This window comes from Ammospiza caudacuta, chromosome 16 (genome assembly GCF_027887145.1).
Source record: "Ammospiza caudacuta isolate bAmmCau1 chromosome 16, bAmmCau1.pri, whole genome shotgun sequence".
Taxonomy (NCBI): domain Eukaryota; kingdom Metazoa; phylum Chordata; class Aves; order Passeriformes; family Passerellidae; genus Ammospiza; species Ammospiza caudacuta.
This window is the reverse complement of record NC_080608.1, coordinates 1,161,951-1,181,602: the sequence shown is the minus strand read 5'-3', so window position 1 is coordinate 1,181,602 and position 19,652 is coordinate 1,161,951. Positions and strand designations below refer to the sequence as shown.

The window sequence follows — 19,652 nt, the reverse complement described above, 5'->3', positions numbered from 1 at the left end:
TGAGGAAGGAAGCCTGGAATATTTAATCAAGGTCTTCACATTCTGTTTGGTGTTGTTTACATTTTACATATTCAAAGAAACACATCTTTGTTGAGTCAACACTTGGCTCTTCCTCCTACAGTGCTGGTCTGTATACAGTCAGATATTGAAGAAGTTATTGACATATTTCAGATGTAGTCCCATAAAATTCAGAGCTGCAGGGAGCACATTCGCTTTTGAGCCTAAACTGAAGTTTTTAAATGCTCGTCAAAGAATTAGCCCTTCTGCTTCTCTTCTTAATCTCTGCTTGGGCCATCCAGTTTCCAGACCTATGCAGTTACATTACTGCTCAGGGATGCCAGCCAGGCAAGCTGAGAACCCACAAGTTGAGAGGCACAGTCATTAGAAAGAGCAGCAAAGGGAAATGGGAATGGTTCCACTTGCTCTGAAGAGCCACAGTTTGAGAGGCCACCAGATCCACACTCTTACCTTGCTTGCGAACATCTTCCACAGCTGCCACCAGCTCCTCCTTCAGGAACTGGCTCTCCTTTGCAATTTTATCTCCTTTCTCCAGGAAATTCTCTGTTGCTTGTTCAACTGAAGCAGCCAAGACATGAGCCTTTTTAGAACGGCCTCGCTTTTTATTGGAGGGGCCCTTGTTGCTGGTGTTAACCAGTGTTGTTACCTAAAGGAATAGATGGAAGGGAAAAAACCCAACAGCAAATTTAATGTTTAGCCATTTGATAGTAAGGCCACATGTATTTTTTCCTAGACAGTGTATTGCTAATACCTGCACTATTGCCAGCTCCAGAAGTTAACCTAATGACTGTTTTTTCACATTTAAACACTACCGTGCTTCTCGATTCTTTAGATGAGCAAAATAAATGCAACTAAACAGCTCAGAGATTTCTCTTACAAGCAGCACTCCTCAAAAGTTGACTTTAAGAATGGAGATCTATTTGTATTTTTGATAAACTGCAGTCTCAGTAACAGGCCAGAGCTCTTTGGCACCACATAAAAGAAACCAAGGTGGGGATAATTAATTTGGGATAACTCTCCAGTCATAAGAGATCCCAGACAAGATTGAATTCTGTGCCAGTAGAAATGTACAGACACAGTATCTTTGCAGTCCAAACAGTGCTATAGCCAAAGGGCTGAAAGCAGAGCAAAGGACTTGGTAGAGCTCATTATTTCCTTAAAAAAAACCCAACTGAACTCTCACAATCATCCTGCAATCAACAAATATTTCCAAGCTGTCCATCTTAGACTGAAACCCTGGAGGGAGCAGAGTCATCACCAGAGGCCAGGAGACCCCCAGGTACTCCCTGAGCTCAGGATCAGGATCCATCCCCTTTATGTCACAATATCCACACACCCTTCTTCCATTTGCCTTATTCTTTCCTCTCCCTTTTGGAAAGCCTTGGAAAATGCACACAAAGCTGCTACAGAGGGACATTAAATTACAACACTAAAAAAATTACTACTCTGGAAAGCCCAAGGACTGCTGACATAAAGGTCCTCAGAGCTGAATCCATCTTCCCAGCTGGCTGATGCAGAGAGGGAAAGCCTTCAGCTGGGAATATCGTGGTTGGTTAATGGGGAGCATTTGTACTGGGTACTCTCAGTTCATCGTGTTCTACAAATAAAGAACAAGTTGCAACAAGGCAATTTGCTCCAGTTCCTTCTGTATTTTGCCAGTCACATCATTCAGGGGATTGCCAGTACAGCCTGTTGTGCTTATTCCTTGAGGACTAAGTTACAGACACTGCAATGGGTGAAAAAGGTCCTGTGAACAAGTTTGCTCAGTTAAGTTTGCCAAATTAAGATCATTTCTCTTAAGCAAAGACTCCATCAGTAACTTCAGCTAAAAAGCCTCATCAGTTGGATAACTGCCCACTTGAGGACCCAGAGGGAACAAGTCACAGGTACAGACAGCAGCTTGGTGACTAAAGGGGATAATACTGGAAACAAAATTTGATCATTCCCATATGTACTTAGCAGGAATTGTGTCCAGCTCGTTCTGTCATTTCAGAAATTTCACATTCCAGGAAAACAATGCTGAAGACAACAAGTGAACTGTCTCTTGTGTACCTTTTCTTCCAGACCTCCTAGAAAGTCTCTTCCAAAAATTTCCAAAACACCCAAAACACACAACTCCCATTTACAAGACTTACTCCAGCCTTCCTGGGCTCTTCAGTGCTTTCCACTGCAGCATGTATACCACACAGAAAGAAGTTTTTATTCACAAATCCAGCACAAAGTATAGGCATGGAACATTATTTCAATCAGAAGTGCAGAAATGCCTGTTAGTAACTACTGTGTCTTATCAGGTGCTGAAGCAGCACAGTCTCCCTGGACTCATGGCCATGTAAACTGAGCAATGAAACTGAGCAAAGAAACTGCTTGTAAACTTTTTTCTTTTTAGTTTGTACACCTAGAATTTAAGCTTTGTGAGTTAATTAAAACACCAAAACAGGCAATCATGTTTATGACTGGTTTTTTTGCCCCATCTTGTTCCTACCTGTGTGACAAGAGGCTCAAGCAGCCTTTCAACTGCCAGTGTCCTTATCTCCAGGCTTTTGGGGTCCCATTTGAAGTTCACGTTGGCTGCAGTGACAGCAGTCATTTCTGCCAGAAGAAAAGAGATGCATTAACAATAAAAATTTGTATTAATGTATCTTAAAAATAAATTAAAATGCAACCTGTTAAGCACAAAACATCCACTTAGTGTAAGTGTAAGTTACAGCATCTCCAGAAACATCAGCTTTGATTCAAATGGTATGAGCATGAGGAAATGTTATTACAATATACAGATATTACCTGCACATTTTGGTCAGAAAGTAAAACCAAAAGCAAATAAACCCACACACAAACCTACCCAAAGGCACACTGTTTCATCAGAGCAATGGCAAGATCAGCAGTGCCTGGGCCACTCACTGGTGCTCCCTGAGCAATGAAGAAGCACCACAGGCAGTGGGGGCACTTTGCCCATGAATCTGGGTGCCCCTGCTCAGTTTGCACCCCCTCCCTCCCAGGGCCAGCTCTCAGACACAGCCCAAGGCCTGGGGGAGCAGAAGGGAGCCCTGACTCCAGCAGCTCTGGATGCTGCCCACCTCCTCAGCTCCACCAGTCACTGCCCAAAGGCCCTAGCAAAGCAGCAGCCAGGTTTAACCCAACCCACACTCCCTCCCCTTTCACCCAGCTCACCTTTGGGGAATACAAAGGTAAAGGAGTGAATATAAGCCTCACAAAGCCAGAAAATCCAGCTGGTTCATACTTAACAGCTTACATATCTATTACACTTCTCCTTAACATTTGCATAGGAGGGAAAAGCAGATTTGCATGAAGAGATCTGTTCAAAGCTGTCACTGAGCCGTTCCTTCCCGTTACAGTTTTATATCAACATCCCAACGGAACAGCAAACATACTTATGGGAAAAGTTGAGTGAAACTACTAAAATAGCTCAGCTGTTGAAACCAGCAGCCTAAAAAAATAGAACTAAAAATAAGGAACTACAACAAATCACTGGATTAACACTATGATGCTGCACATTACAACAAAAGAATAAAGTGAACAATAATTTCAGTTTAAAAAATGGATTTAGAGTACTGGAAATCCATAAAACCAATTCATATCACTTCAGACATAATAGATTCTAGCTCTTCCTGCTTTGGGCTAACCTCAAAATTCAAGATTAGACTAAACCTACATTTGTAACTCTTTATTTTTAAAAAAGTCAGGAAGATAAATAGATTTCCTAAATCTCCGTCCACCCATCTTCCTAAACACCTACTGTTGAGATAATTTTAAAGCTTATTTGCTGATATTTTTAATCTTCTCTGGCCAGGGCATTGCCTGCACAGCATCTCAGCAGTCACGTTGCTCTGACAGCACCAGATGTCCCCAAGCTGCCAGACGAGCACAACATCCCGTTATTTTTAAAAAGCAGGAGGCAAGGCACTAATTTTGGTAACCAACAATGTTTACAACACGTACCAACAACCAACTGCTCTCTCCCGACCCCAAGAGCTAATTGTGCACAGGGGGGCTGCTTGTTTCCCAGGGCACAATGAGAGCTCTGGGGCACTGGAGGAGCTCAGAGCTGCTCCCCAGCCAGCCCAGGGCTCCCACACCACGGGCATCAGAGCACAGACTGAGAACTCACTCCAGCACTGCTGGCCAAAGCTGACACACTGAAGTACAACTTCACAAGGTGCAAGGCAGGAATATTCACCCAGCTGCACTCAGCTCTCCACCACACCCACACTCCAAGTGCCCACACTGCTGGGAGAGAAAAACTTAAAAAGCTGAAAGCTTAAAAAGAGAGAGCCTAGAATGAGCCCACCAAGGCTGGCATACATGTAACCCTTCTGATGGTTTGCACTGAAAAAGCAGTGGGTGCAGGGCAAGGCTCGCAGCTCCAGAGTCCCCAAGGAGCCACAGGATGGTGGAAGGTGGTCATCTCCTGTCCTCCCCTACCTCTGACAGAAACCCCTAAGCACTGTGAACTCACTAATTAACCTCCTCTCTCAATCATCTCCTCTTTTTATTTCACTCACCTACTGGCTTGTGCCACAGGGCATGCTGTGAAATGCCCTTAACCCCCAGGTAGCTTCCCACCCCTCACAAGGAATTTCACTGGTTTATTCCCTCCCCATTAGCTCAGCACAAATGCTTCCTACGTAAGAAGCCGAGAAAAATACACTGACAACCTTTGTGGTTTCTGAGAAACAGAGCCAGGGCTCTGGAAAGCCCAACAGGTTTCTAAAGAAAGGCTTTTTCTATGAAGTTAATGCTGTTACACCTCTTGCAGAAACAATGTGCAGGATGAAGTAACCATGAGAAGATACACTAATTGTATTAGTAGGATAATAAAGGCAATTCATCTGAAAACACGTTAGTATGATAGTTCATGAATTGGCCAAAAGTAATGGTCTATAAAAACCACTTAGTAGCAGTGCTATTGAAATTTATCTAAAAAGCAAAGCTTGGTATCAAATAGCCTGGTTGGCAGCAAGGGCTTGGATATCACTTGTACATTGCAATAAATATGTTTATTCAATGAAATTAAACCTGTGGAGAACACAGGAACAGGCTATAGGTTACTAACACAGGGGTGAGATGGGTTTAGGGGATAAAAGGACAACTGTCAGGGCCATGGTACAGCATGGCTGTGACTGTCTCTAGTTCTCTGGAATTTGACTCTTCCTGTGACTGCTCAAGCTCTCCCTCAGTGCATTGAAATATGGAACAGGTAGCAAAGCACCTCATGGGATGGTGGGGCAGAGTGCTCAATCCTTAGCTCCTGGAGAGCACACCACAACCCCCGTGCAGTCACTCCAACACCTACAGGGAAAGAGGACATCCTCTGCAAGAGGAACCCGCAGCAGAGCAGTGCAGCACTGGTTTGACAGCTGGGACAGCCCAACTGACGTGGAACATGTTCCCCATGCCCCAGCCCCACTAATTTCAGGGACCAAGCAGCACGGACCACACGGCAGAAGAGTGAGCGGCGCTGAATCTCAAGTGCAGGAATATATAGAACAACACCACTGCACAGGGAGTTGTGGTTGCCCAGCCTGTGGTTTCATAAGCAGCAGAAAAGCTGCTTAAGGACCAACGTTCATCCTCCCACACCCCTCCAGGAACTCATTCCCGTTTGCACATCACACCCCCTCCGTACTGGCACAGCTTTCCCCACGCCTGAGCGATTAACCAGATGGGGAAGGACTGATTTGGCTGAAGGGAAAGAAATCCATTTTTGCAAGGTGGGCTGAGATGCCCATCTGGCTCCCTGTGCCACCACACACACCACTATGGCAAGGGAGATGGCACCATCAGCTGGCACCCTTGGCAAAGCCACTGCAGTGGGAACACAGGGCAAAGCTGGATGCCACAGTCAAGCTGAGCCAGGAGCCACTGAAAACTGAGAATGAAGCAGAGCTTCTGCAGGAGCAGGAATGCCCTCCCCACACATCTGATGCTCAGACATGTGAAGCTCCAACCTCCAGCCATGCTCACCAGCCCAGCCCTTTAACTGCAAACCCCTTGAGTTATTTTCCTGTTCATGATGGTGCCCATTATTGCAATAGAGATTTCAGTAGTAATGCAGGGTCTTCCGGGGGCTTAGGGCACTGGCAAGGACATGAGGGCAGGGGAAGCACAGGGATTTAAAGGAGCCACATTCAGAGCTCTGCTCCAGCCAATGATCTGCAAGTACAGTCACCCCTGGACAGCTCTTGCTTGCTTTCTACAGTCAAGATCTCAACAGCTAAAGATTAAGGACAGGTCTCCATTCTGCTTCAACCAGCCACTGTTGCTATCCAACTGCTCCTCTCCCTGCCCAAACAGACCCACAGTGGCAGAGGCAGGAGCCACTGCAGGGAGCTTGGTCTCAGAGTGAGCTGGTAACTAAAACTTCCCTTCCCAGGTTCCTGTCCTGATGGAGGAGTGGGACTGCACAGGGAGGGAGCAGCATGGAGATGAGCTCTGCTTCTGAAGTGCCCCCCAGGGCAGGCCCCAGCCCTGCTTGGAGAGAAGGATGAGCAGAGGGACCTCTGAGCTGCTGGGGCTGCCAGGAGCACACCAAGGGTGATGCACACAGTGCTCCTTCCAAAAGCCACAACTGTAGGTCTGCATGTTCTCAAAAACTGGTAATTCAAGTTTTAGGAATAATTTCAGATGCCATAATTCCATAATAGTGGCGTGCAATAATTTTTAGATATTGGCAAGCAGAGGAATGCAGCTCTGCAGCTGCTTTGCAGAAATGCCCTGAAGGCACCCAAGGCTTTTCCAAAAGCCCGTGAAGGAGCACAGTTTGAACAGCAAGCTCTGCACCCCAACGAATCACAAAAAGGCCTGAGTGCTCAGGTCCTGTTTTTCCAGGTTGCACTCCCACACACACCTGAAGGCAGTGCTGGCTGTATCTCAGGCATTACTGAGTGAGGCCATTCCATCTGCCCAGTACCAAACCATCCTGCAGTAACCCTACCTCCAGGCAGGGGTAAATCTCTTGGGTTACACAGCAAAAAGTAACTGTCCATCTCCTGTTCTTCAGTCCCACCACCTTGTGCTACCTGAAAGTCTGTAACATAACATCTGCTGTCAGTCTTCACATTTTATCTCTCCTGCCAGGCTGCTTTCTAAAAGCTTTTAGCTGCACTCTCTGATGTCTTGGTATTTCTCAGAGAAGCCAGGATTCAAGGAATGGTCTGAATGGCACAGAGAGGAGCTGACCTTGCCAGGTACAACAGACCACATGCTGAATTCCAGCACTGAGCTAGCCAAAATGCCTAACACAGAACATGGGACAGGAACATTTTATACCTGGGAGGACATTCCCTATCTGAACATCCTTCCTGGACTCCTCAGCTGTTCCCCATTCTGCAGGGCTGATGTGCCCAGGAGCACCAAGAGACATTTCACTGCAGTTTTTTGCAGCTTCTTTCTCTCATATGTCTCACTCATTTTGAATGATAATCTGGTCTGCTACCATGCTTCCAGACCATCTCTAGATACTCTGTGCTGCATAATGACTCTATCACCCAGCTCCTGGGGATGGAACTTGGTGGGATTCACAACACAATGACCCAGCTTTATCTTCCAGACAGAAAGAGAACCAGACCCCTTGCTCCCAATGGAATCCTTTTGCTTGGCATGTTACCCAAATACCCAACCCAGCTGACAACCAGCAGGGATCCCTGACCCCTGCTGAAGGTGGTAGACGAGAGAGCAAAGACCTTCAGGAGCTGGGTATCTAACACATACCATTAACACAAATCTTCAGAACAGTTTTGGTTTCAAAGAGATTAAGGCACACTTCAGTAAAACTCAGCTCACATGCTGGGACTTCATATGGCCCAATGACAACTCAAAACTGGTTTTTCATATAACTAGGAGTATCCATAAAATAAAAAGTTCCATTCTTTCCCTTCACAGTCTCCAAATTAATTTGTCTGCCCTGTTCCACAAATAAAGCAACACTCAGCAGCCAAATAGCTGCAAGTCAAGGATGTTTGGTGTATGCGATGCTTTCCAAGAAGGATTTAAGCAGGCTTTATTTAAGCTGGTTTTATTTAACATCAAGTACACACAAGAAAAACAGAGACACTCTTCTAACATAGTCTTCAACCTTACACTCCATCTGCTCAGCTACCAAATCCTGTCCCCCACCATAAACACCATGCAGGTACTACCTCATGAGAAATCCTTACTGCTAGAATTTCACAGTCTGAAGTATTAATACAAATTCAGGCGTCACATTGTGGCAAAGCTCCTATTTGTATGTGCAGGATGAGTTTGAGTTGAACCTGTCTCATGAGAGCCAGGTCTTGGTGACACAGGTGGGATGGGATGGGATGCAATGCTTGTGTCCGTGTCACTAAACTTTGGAGTGCCTCCACATTCTGAGTGTGAGTAGATACACTGCCCTTGTCCAGCTTGGTGTCAAGGTAAGATCATCTCCACCTCATCCCAAACTCTTGGCTTTCATTGAATACAATTTTACTAAACTTTCCATTGTGGTATCTATATAAATAATGGAAAAAGAAGTGGGAAATAATTTACTGAGTAAAGCAACCTTCTGTAGAAACCAATTACCATTTTCCTTGATGGAATTTCCTTCCACTCAAGTATATTCAACTTTGCTACAGGTTTGTTTAGGGTTTTTTCCCCACAAACTGCAGTAATCACCCAAGAAAAAAGACAATATTCAGGTTCAGATAAGCCTGTTCTTCACAAGTGCCATCCCAGTTCCAGGACTCTAAATCTGCTTTCATAAATTTTTCTCTGCTGCTCTTGTGGAGAAGACCCACAGAGGCATCTGAAACACTCATCAGACAGCTTGACACAGCCAGAAACAAACAAATGCTTCTCTAGTCTCCACTCACTTAGAACTTGCTACTGAATTGAGAGATGAACCCTGATCCAGTGCTCCTACAAAAATCCATGAAATTCTTGGCTGTTTTCTCTCCTGTGTGGGTGCTGTCTCTGAGCAGAGCCAGCAGCCACAGGGAGCTCCTCACCTTTTCCCTGTGGCAGCAGTGCCCAGCCCAGCCCACACGGGAGTGGGCAGAGGGCACAGCAGCAGATGAAGATGCCTCACTCTCCTAGCAGCTTCCAGACTGTCACAGTGCTGGGGATTCAGGCCATTCATCTTCAGTCAGAACCAGGAACAAGCTCTGTCCCTCCAGGTTTTCACTCCTTCACTCAGGTTCAGCTGCTGCTTAAGGGATGAAGGCACATTGTGCACAAACAGCTTCACTGCTGGTCCTGGGACCCCAGCAGAGATTGCACAATGGCAAATATGATGTTTGCTTGGGAGATGCTGGTGCCAACAGCAGCTTCTTGCCTCCAGTTATGCAAGTGTTCAGCTCTGATCGTTTCCTTCCTGATAGAATTGTTTTACTACAAAGGATCTAGAAAGGAGGTGCATGGAAGACAAATCACAGGCAGCACAAGCAATTAGTGACTTATTTATGTCACACTAAGGCTCCAGTTCATGGATGACACCCTGAAAGAATACAGGAGCCAAACTCAGCCTTATACCCACTTGGCTATTCAAATGGATAGCCTGGTTCATCCCAGACTTTCAATTCATTTCCGCAGTTTTCAGTTTCCAAACTCATGCATGATCCCAACTCCATAAAGAAGACTGTCAGGGAATCAACAGTGCTTTGAAAGACACATGCTCTTTCTAAAAAAGAGAATCTCCTCTATCAGTAAGATTAATTTTTATATTCTGGCTGCAAAACTTGGCGTTTGGAAAAAAAGGATGTACCATGACCAGCAAGCTATTACTGTTGTGAATAATAACCACTCACTTTGCTTTCACATGGATGTTTGTGCATTTTGTGCTGAAGGCCTGCACTAACACCATGAAAGATAAGTTCCCAAATCAGAACAAGGGGATCTGTACCTGCTGTATTCAGCTGCTCTGTGGGTGAGCACTGCAAGGCTCTGGCCATGCAGAAGGACACCACACCTGCATTTTAAGCAAACAGCAACATCTCTCCTGAGCTTATCCCTGCAGTGATGGCAGCTTCAACCTCCCAAAGCCAGCCCTTACTCAGCCACATCCCTCACACTGAAGCTGTAGGCTCACACTGCAGGTTCACACTGAAGCACAACAAGGGGGCTCAGCCTGGAGACAGGAGGTCAGAACCCAAGAGGGTCTTGTGCATCTGCTGGACCACTTGAATTCAACTACCAGGAGTCCTTCCAATCTCAGTGCCTCTTTCCACCACTCTTGAGGCAGAAAACTCCGTGAAGCTTCCCTGAAATCACTGAGAAAGAACTAAAGAACAGCTTTCTGGCACTCTCTGAACCACAGCACACATTTCAGACCCTAGGGACACACAGTCAGTGCAGATATAATAACTAGGCTGTGGCTTCAGAGCAAGGCTCTTCAAACCCCAAACTACACCAGCACAGGTTCCAATTACCAACCTTAAGCTAACAATGAATGCAAGAAGGGGCAACCTTTTAACAAGATAATTTTTGCCACAACTACACATTAAATAAGGAAAAGGTTGTTATAAATTAGTCCACTTTATCAGCTGGCAGAAGAATTTGCCACAGCTGCAAAATTGATTCTTGCTTAGCCTGCAAAACCTCACTGATGGCTGGCAATAAAGGGAAAAGAAAACCCAGGGATTTTTGTTCTGATCTTCTTCAGCACTCAACCTGTAATAAAAAGTGCTGTTTATGCTAAAGAGTCAGAAATAACCAGAATGTGACCCCACTCAAACTGCATTTTCATTCCTAAATTGATATGTTGTTATGCAATACCCTTCAGTGCTTTTAGCTGACCACATCTTCGAAATCTACACCTTCATTAGCAATTTAAAACTGTCAGGAGTCCACAAATAATGGAGCTGTGGGAGCCGACACACGTGTTCTGAAAAAAAAAGAAATAAAAAAGACTGCCTATAATTAGGGGATTGATGAAAATTTACTTTAAAATTGAGCAAATGGACACCCTTGTATTACTAGAGACCAAATACTATATTCTTTCTCAGTTGCATGCTCAGCACAGCAGCAACTAAGGACTACGTAACGAAAACTTCTCTATTTTAAGAATAGAAAAAGTTTCCCAGTTTTCTCCTTTTGCAAAACTTACTACAAGCACCCACTGAAGCAAAAGGAGAACACGAGTGTGAAGACTCTTCAAAGTAAAATGTTTTCTAAGTTTCCTATGAAAACTTCAGAAATCCTTTTGCAGTCTTCCACTTTGATTCAGGAACACGCTGTCAGTCTAAGATAAAAATTACAAAGCAGGTTTTTTTTAAAGAAAAAAGTAACAATACCCACAGGTGACGAGGCTGAGATGTTCACTTCATGCTCAGGGCAGCCTTCAGCAGCATCTCTCAGCTATAAACAATGAGTTCCTCTGACAGAAGAGTTGCACCATCACACACACCCGCAGACAACTCTCAACTTGCAGCTCCGGCTGTGACTTTGGGAGGGGGAAGGGGAAATTCACAAAAACACACCCCAAAAGAAAGAGTGTCCATGAATGGGCTGCACAAGCATGGCCTGGAGGAGGGAAGCACCTCTCAGTGCCTGCACTAAGGCAGGATGCTCCCACACCCCATCCCCTCAGGGCTGCAGACACTGGAACGCTGGGGCACTGACTGGTGAGAACCTCACAGCCTCTCCAGGAGAGCAAAGCAAGTCATAGTAAAATTAAACACAGTGGTGTGATGCATTTTTGGAGGCTTCCCAGAGTTCCTGTACTTCTGCCAAGCACAAACTCACTAAGGGTGCACCACTGTGCATGGTAGCCAGAGCTAACCATGACCTGCCTGGGCAGGAATCCTTTTGAGTCACTGCCTTCACAGATAGATCACCAATTAAAGCCACTTCTGTTTAAAAAAAAAAAAAAACCACACTGTCCCACCCACATTCCATAGAAGCAACAAGAAGGAACTAGGTTTGAGAAAAAGGAGTCACTGCTTAGATAGTCTTGTTGGGGAAAAAAAAAACAATGTAGTTACACAGCCATTTACTAAGTATAACTCGCATCTGATTAAAGACACGTTTTTCTCTCTCCACCCTTTCTTTTCACCCCCAGGAATAGGAAACATGACAAACCTACAGAACAAAAACCAGATGAGCTAAAAAATCCTGTTCCATTGGCTTTGCACCAGCACTTTGCCTCTGGTTCTGCTGAACACTGCATCTTTCACTGACAGCCACTGACTTTTCCCTAAGTCCACAATAACAGTCTGTTAATCAAATAATCATATTCAAATTTACTTAGTTTACAGAACTGGTTAAGACAACCAGCTGAGAACACCTGACACTAAAGTACTGATGCATAAAGACCAGAAATTAACTTTTTCTCCTTGAGGTTATAAGCTTTGAACCCTGCACAAGTAATCTACATTATTCTGTTTGGCTACATATAAACCCTCTAGCTTTTTTATTTTTTGTGCTACTCTTATTGGATTTTATGTAATTATTTTTTCTCCCTAAACCCCAGCTAGGAGAGAGGGGAAAATCCCCTGCTCACAATCCTACTGCACTCTTCTCTACACCTGTACAAAGCCAGAGGGCTGTGACTGAGGACTCCAGCAGCAGTGAAGTGTCATGGAGTAACAAACACAGGCTGTGCCCACTGTCCAAAAAGGCTTCTCTACATCTCCACTTTCAGGATGCACTGTTGAATATTACTCAGGAAATGTGTTTCCAGCTGCAAGGGCAGTGGTTTCTAATTAAACACATCTTCCAAAGAGTGGAAGCGGCAGGAACTACAAAGCCATACTTTGTACAAGCATTTAAACCACTCCAGAGCCTCTCACAGAGCCAAACCAGATTCCTGCTTTTCACTCAAGAAATAGTCCAAAAAAATCTTTCATTTTACTTGTAGCTTGTATGAAGTTGTTTAACTCACAAGGCTTCTAATTTAAAAGCCATGAAGTCATCAGCTGAACACGATGATGGGAGAGCTGCTCTGCACCTGCAGCCAGGACTGCCAGAGCCAGAGGCCATGTGGGCTCCTGGCACATTGGCACAACAGCCAGTCCAGGCTCCAGCTGCTGCCTCAGGAAGCTCCTGGAACTGCTGGACCCTGGCAGAGAACCTTGGGGAAGCAATGCTACTTGTTTGCTCTTCTCTCGTGGTTTTATTGCTTGTTTTACTGCCTGCCTGTTGCTTTCTCTTTTAGGGATGGCTTTACACACTGCCACGACCCAGGAAAAAGGTGGGGAAGGATAAGAGGGAGGGAAAATAAATGATGATAAATGACTGCAGGGATCAGTAAAAAGAAAAGTGGCAGGGGTTAGTAATTATGACCAGAGAACCAGAGGGAGACACCAAACCCCATCCTAGCACATTCATCACTCCACAAAGGCATCCAAGAGCCAGAGGATGCTGCTCAAGAGTGCAACAAACAGAGCTCCTGCTGTACTCCCTCGTTCAGCTGTTGCTACCAGTCAGCTCAGCCAAGACCAGGAGAAGGGATCGTAACTTAGGGCCTTAGACAAAGGCTAGGCTAAAAAAAAGTTGATGGGACCAGTACAACCAAAACCTCCTGATGAGGGTCACGGCAGGACAGACCTCTCAGCTACAGCAATCAGAACACATCAAGCCCTCTGTGCACCACTTACAGCTCATTGTTCTACTTTTCACCTTTGAAATCAATAAATAATTGAAATTTCAGGATGCACAGACTCCAAAACACCTGGACACAGGTACTGGTTGGCATGAATGCTATGGTTTGTAAGTGTAGTTATTATGAGATGTGTCACTTGCACACACATCCACAGCCCATCATGAATTATCCAGGGCTAGAAGCAACTCCTCAGCATTGAGCAGTGAGACTGTCTAGGTCTTTAAGTCATGCTAAAAGAGATTAGTTTTACAAGTGTACATTACAAGGACATACTTGCAAGAAAGAGGGCAAAAACTGGCAGCTTGTACATCTTGATTAGTTGCACTCACACCCACTTTCACCTTCTTGCTTCTGAGCACACCACAGCTCTGTCCTCTGCTGTTCAACAACACAGGCTCTGAATTCAATATTCCAGTCAATTAAAAAAAACATTTACCCACCTATAGCTTCAGCTGGAGATCTCAAGAGCACTTTGCCAAGATGAATACTGACCTGCTCAGTGTTACGCAGGTTAAACACCGTTTTATAGGCACACAGCTCAGCCCTGTTTACATGAAAAATTCAACTGACCTTTGAGGCTCTGTAAAGCTACATTGCTAGTGCAGCCCTTGTGCAGACCATTTATTTAAGTGGATCTCCTGTGCTCGGGTTGTATCAACCAGAGAAAGATATAGAAAAAGAATCTTCCCCCTAGAGCCTTAGATCTGCATAGATATCACCTCTACAAGTGCCCAGAATAAAGTGAATGAAAACTCTGAGCCCTTGAAGAAGTGGGAACAGCAGTGGAAGGCAGAGCACAGAAAACCACACAAGCCACCAAGGCCACATGTTCCCCATAGCATTGACCCCTACTGACTTAAATGAAAAGCCACAAATTTATTATTTACCTAAATGTCCTCTCGACCTTCTGCTGAACAAGGTAATGACAGAACTATAAGGCCTACAATCTCCCCTCAGTTAATATCCAGGTAAAAAAAATCCCATTATATTTTTCTTCTCCTGATCCTTCAGCACCCACCCACCTACCAAGCTCATTAATTTCAGCCTCTTCCTTAAACTAGCTATTGACGGCTACTTTAGAACAGGGTGAACCAACTCCCTCTTCTACCCTAATTTGCACCACAATCTCATTTGCTCCACATCAACTTCTCATTTGCTCAACATCAGCTCCACACAGAAATTCTTCTTTAGCATATGCAGTCATATGCAGATCTATTCCATAATAGGGCACTGATTGCTGAGAAACTGGGTGTTCTTTGGGAAAAACAGCACACCACAAGCTGATGATCCCACACCATGCCCAGTGCAATCCCACCTGCCACACTGGTGCCAGTTCCCTGTCTGCTTCAAGCCCCTGACTACCAGAAGTTTCACTCACTCAGACTGTAACATCAACATTTATCTGTTCTTGTGCCACTGCATGCACTAAAACACAGCTAGTAGAGAACCAGCTGGCCTCCAGCTTGGCTTCATGGGCACTGTTCCACTCTCTGCCTTGGTAATGGTTATTCCCTTAGCTATAGCTGGCCTCATGTTTGGTTTTTCTATCCCTGAGTTTATCAGAGAATGGTTTGGCTTGGGAGGGACCTTAAAGCTCATCTCATTCCACCCCTGCCATGGCAGGGACACCTTCCACTGTCCCAGGCTGCTCCAAGCCCCAATGTCCAACCTGGCCTTGGGCACTGCCAGGGATCCAGGGGCAGCCACAGCTGCTCTGGGCACCCTGTGCCAGGGCCTGCCCACTCTCACAGCCAAGAATTTTTCCCAATATCCCATCTATCCCTGCCCTCTGGCAGCATGAAGCCATTCTCCCTTGTCTTGTCCCTCCATCCTTTGTCCCCAGTCCCTCTCCAGCTCTCTTGGAGTCCCTTTAGGCCCTGGAAGGAGCTTTGAGCTCTCCCTGGAGCTTTCTCCTGTGCAGGTGAACAATGGCAGCTGTGCCAGCCTTTCCTCCCAGCAGAGCTGCTCCATCCCTGGGATCATCCTGGAGCCTCCTCTGGCCTGGCCCCAGCAGCTCCAGCTCCTGCCTGTGCTGGGGCAGCTCTGCAGGTGGGGTCTCACCTGAGAGCAGGTGGAGAATCCCTGCCCTTGGTCTGCTGCCCACAGAGCTTCGGGTAAGCCCAGGATACAGGCATTGATCCCTGAATTTAAAATCTTTCAGAAGAGGCTCTTGGGAGTCTAACTGATTAATAAGTAGTTGTCTCATAAATTAGAGAAATTGTATCAGAAGGGAACTCCAGACCAGGGGAGAATTGCACTTTGCAAACTGTGTTAGTTTAGATCTGTGTATGGAATAATTTCTGTCACTTCACAAAGCATGGAGAAAAAAAGGTTACTCCTCTAATTCCACCAGAGATATTTATAAACACATATTAAAGGACTAACAGATGTTTTCTGTAGTACATTGGGATTAACAAGTAAAAATATGTAATCATATTGAGAGAAAAGGTAGCTGGCTCTTTAAATCCATCAGTCAGAAGGAATTATGAATCATATTCAAGTATCAGATTTGCCTGGACTAACCTTCTGCACACCAGAAATCAGTTACACCCAATCTCACCCTGACTACCAGATAAGGAGTCTCAGTTTATGGAGAACAATCCCACTTCCAGTTGCAGTGACCTCATTCCTCCTGCCACTCCTTCACCTCACCAAATAATTGGGCCCCGAGACAGAGCAAAGGCTGCACCTAGTGCAAAATTTCCTCAGTAAATCCATCTGCAGCCAGTTCTGCTTGCAGGCCACTCTCTGTGCTCGTCTTTCCAGAGGAGCTCATCCAGTCAGGGTGCTAGCATACAATTTTGTGGTAGCTCTATTTTAAATCTCGTTTGCTGGATTAAAATAGTATGGAGTTAAAAGTAGTAATTATCAAACATCTGCACTTTCTCTAAAGCTGCAATGCTGTTTAACCAACACACGAGCTATAAAGTCACTGAATGGAGCTATTCCAGACTAGCTGGAGAACAGTTCGGGTGAATTCCCAGAGCAGTAACAGATCCCACTCCTCAAGGTCATACTTTCAGCACTCAAGTTGAGCAGCACAAGCTTTGGAGTGAGGTCAGCTGAGGCACAGCCGCAGGAAGCCCCATCCCAGGAAGCATTCAAGGCCAGGGTGGAAGGGCTGGGAGCAGGTGCAGGGTTGGGGCAGGAAAGGGGTCCCTGCCCATGGCAGCAGAGTGGAACCAGTGCTTTAAGGTCTCTTTCAACCCAAGCCAGTCTGTGACTCATCATCATGCTGAGTGACTGTCTCATGAAGTACTGTCCTAACCAAGTGACACTCAGTCCTCTTTTATTCATCATGTTTCCTTTGGTGTCCAGCAGAGCTGAGAGGCACCAGTAAATCAGAACCCAGCAAGTGGTGAACAGAAGCACCACGAGGGCCCTCACTCCAGAGCAGCCCACCTATGACCAGCAGGCTGGTTTGGCCACTGGGTATTTCTGTGATCTTAAATAATTCTCTGCATAAGAAAGGTCATCTAGAAATTAAACAGTAACAGCAGGTGTAAACTCAAGGTAGGCCTGAAGTCCCACAAAAATGTATTTCCAACTGATAAACATTTCTACTTAATGTGGATTCCTTTGCAAGATCAGTTTCTGGATCTTACAGCTGCAGAAAAAGATATTCATGCTGCTGAAAAAAACCACAAATTACTCTTCTATTACATCTCCCAGTTAAATTTATCAGACCAACAGAAGCCCTACGAAGAAGCTACACATTAATGTCTGTCCTTACACATATCAGCACAGAAATGCTGATGTTTCAAACCCTGAAAATCAATTTGAGGAAAGTATTTACATTTGTATTTTAAAGCATCGATTTGAGCACAGGATTTCTAATCTCTGCCCACTGCACTCCCCCCGGCCACCTTGTATAAACTTTAAATCTCCGATGCAGAGGCCTATTATTAGAGCTGGCTGAAAAAAAACGTAAAGAATGAAGGCACATTGTTTGTTATGGAAAAGGTTAGGGCAAAGCCTTTCCAAAAACAAAACCTACCAAACCTTTGTCTGTTTCTGCTGCAAAAAGTCAAAACATTTCCTCATGTTTAAGAAACTGCTTCTTTGAAAATGATGAACAGTGACTCAACATCAAAGTATGTCCTTTTAAACATGTTTCGATTCAGAAGGGTGAAATAAGTACAACAAAACACTTAATGTGGCCTTGGTGCCCCAAGACAGAGCAAAGGCTGCACCTAGTGTAAAATGAGCTGGGCTTTAACCTTCATCAACACAATCCTACCTACAAACCAACCCAGAGACTGAAATACACAACCCCAGAGCCGCTGTAGCCCCAGCAGGACTGAGGAGCGCAGCCTCTCCCACTCCCAGTGCAGGAAAAACACAGGAAACCAGTAACCAGAGCACAAGTGACTGAAGCACCCAGAAAACACCTTCTGCTCAACTCCCATCCCAAAAAAACAATAGGTAAAGCCAAACAAAGGGGGAAGGGCAGCAGAGAGCTCCAGACTAGTTCAATACAGATAGCCCAGACACGCCTGGGGTCACAGCCCCGAGAGCCGGGCTGAGGCCGCGCTCGCAGGGCGAGGGGCGATCGATGGCCCTCGTCAGAAAACTCCTCCTGGGCCCGGCTGGCAGCCAAGGGCACACAGACAGGGAGCCGTGCCTTGAGCGCATCTGATCCTTCACTAAACGCAACTGGAACACACACTTTCCTGCAAACTTTCCGCCTGAAAGATTTCAGGCGTTCTGAACTGGTAGGAGCAATGAATAACAGGCGGGAGACCCACGCTGCCCAGGGACCCCAGGCCCACAGGCAGCAGACACAGGGGGAGTACAGAACCCAGGAGCGGATGCGCTCTCCCTGCTTTTTGTTTGGGAAAAGTAGCACGAAACTTTCTGTCAGCGAAGGAGAGGCTCTCGCCTTCCAGCACAGGAGGGGATTAGCGGTGGGCGTAAGAAAACGTGGCGGAGCCAGACGGGGCGGCAGGGTGCTCCCGGCTGTCCGTGTACGGGATCAGCAGCACGGCCGGGGCTGGAGGGGGACTGGCTCCGGCTGCGCCGCCCGGACAGACCGCGGGTCCGAAAGGCACGGAGCGCTCCCAGGGGGCTCAGAGGGGGCTCCCGGCCCTGCCCGCAGCCGGGGAGCGGCGCCGGGGCGGCCCCGGCCGCGCGGGGAGGGGCCTGGACACCGCCCCGCCGCACCGAAACTTCGCCGGGAGCGGCCCGGCCGCACTGCTCCCCCGGCAGAACGCGCTCGGCCGCCCCGAACACCGCGGGCCCGCCCCGCTCCCACGCGGGCCCCGCCGCTCGGGGCAGCACAGCCTCCCCGGCCGGGCCCGGCTCCCTCCCCACGCGCGGCCCGCTCCGCTCCGCTCTCATCCTCCGCCCCCCGCCCCGGCCCACGGCCCAGCCCGGCGCTCAAAAGTTTCCAAGTGCGAGAGCCGCAACTTTACCGGGGCAGAGCTGGGCTGGATGGTGGCGGCCGCTCTGGCTGCGCTCGGCCCCGCCGCTTTGTCCCGTCCCGCGGAGGAAATGGGCTCTTCCGGCGCCTCCCCGCCCGGCCCGGCCGCTCTTCCCGGCACCGCCCGCCGCGCCGCCCCCGCGCCCTGCCGGCACCGCCCGCCCGCAGGTGAGGGACGGCGGGGACAGGGCCGGGCACGGCGGGAACCCCGCACCCCGAACGGGACCGGGCACGGCCGGAACCCTGCACCCCGAACGGCACAGGGCACGGCGGGAACCCCGCACCCCGAACGGGACCGGGCACGGCCGGAACCCTGCACCCCGAACGGGACCGGGCACGGCCGGAACCCTGCACCCCGAACGGGACCGGACACGGCCGGAACCCCGCACCCCGAACGGCACAGGGCACGGCGGGAACCCCGCACCCCGAACGGCACCGGACACGGCCGGAACCCCGCACCCCGAACGGCACAGGGCACGGCGGGAACCCCGCACCCCGGGCAGGACCGGGCCCGGCGGGAACGGGACCGGGCACGGCCGGAATCCCGCACCCCGAACGGGACCGGGCACGGCCGGAATCCCGCACCCCGAACGGGACCGGGCACGGCGGAAACGGGACCGGGCACGGCCGGAACCC

The 19,652-nt window shown here is 47.5% G+C and overlaps 1 protein-coding gene across 1 annotated transcript in view; it reads right to left on the bottom strand.

Moving 5' to 3' along the window:
• CTNNA1 (catenin alpha 1) overlaps window positions 1-19,093 on the bottom strand; it is a 116,352-nt gene extending 97,259 nt beyond the window's left edge. Inside the window, exons 1-3 of the mRNA XM_058815646.1 lie at window positions 19,009-19,093; window positions 2,501-2,607; window positions 469-664 (exon numbers count right to left, since the gene is read on the bottom strand). Of these exons, the coding sequence (XP_058671629.1) occupies window positions 469-664; window positions 2,501-2,605 (301 nt within the window). The 5' untranslated portion in view covers window positions 2,606-2,607; window positions 19,009-19,093. The remainder of the gene's footprint in view (window positions 1-468; window positions 665-2,500; window positions 2,608-19,008) is intronic.
• Window positions 19,094-19,652: the final 559 nt, after the last annotated feature.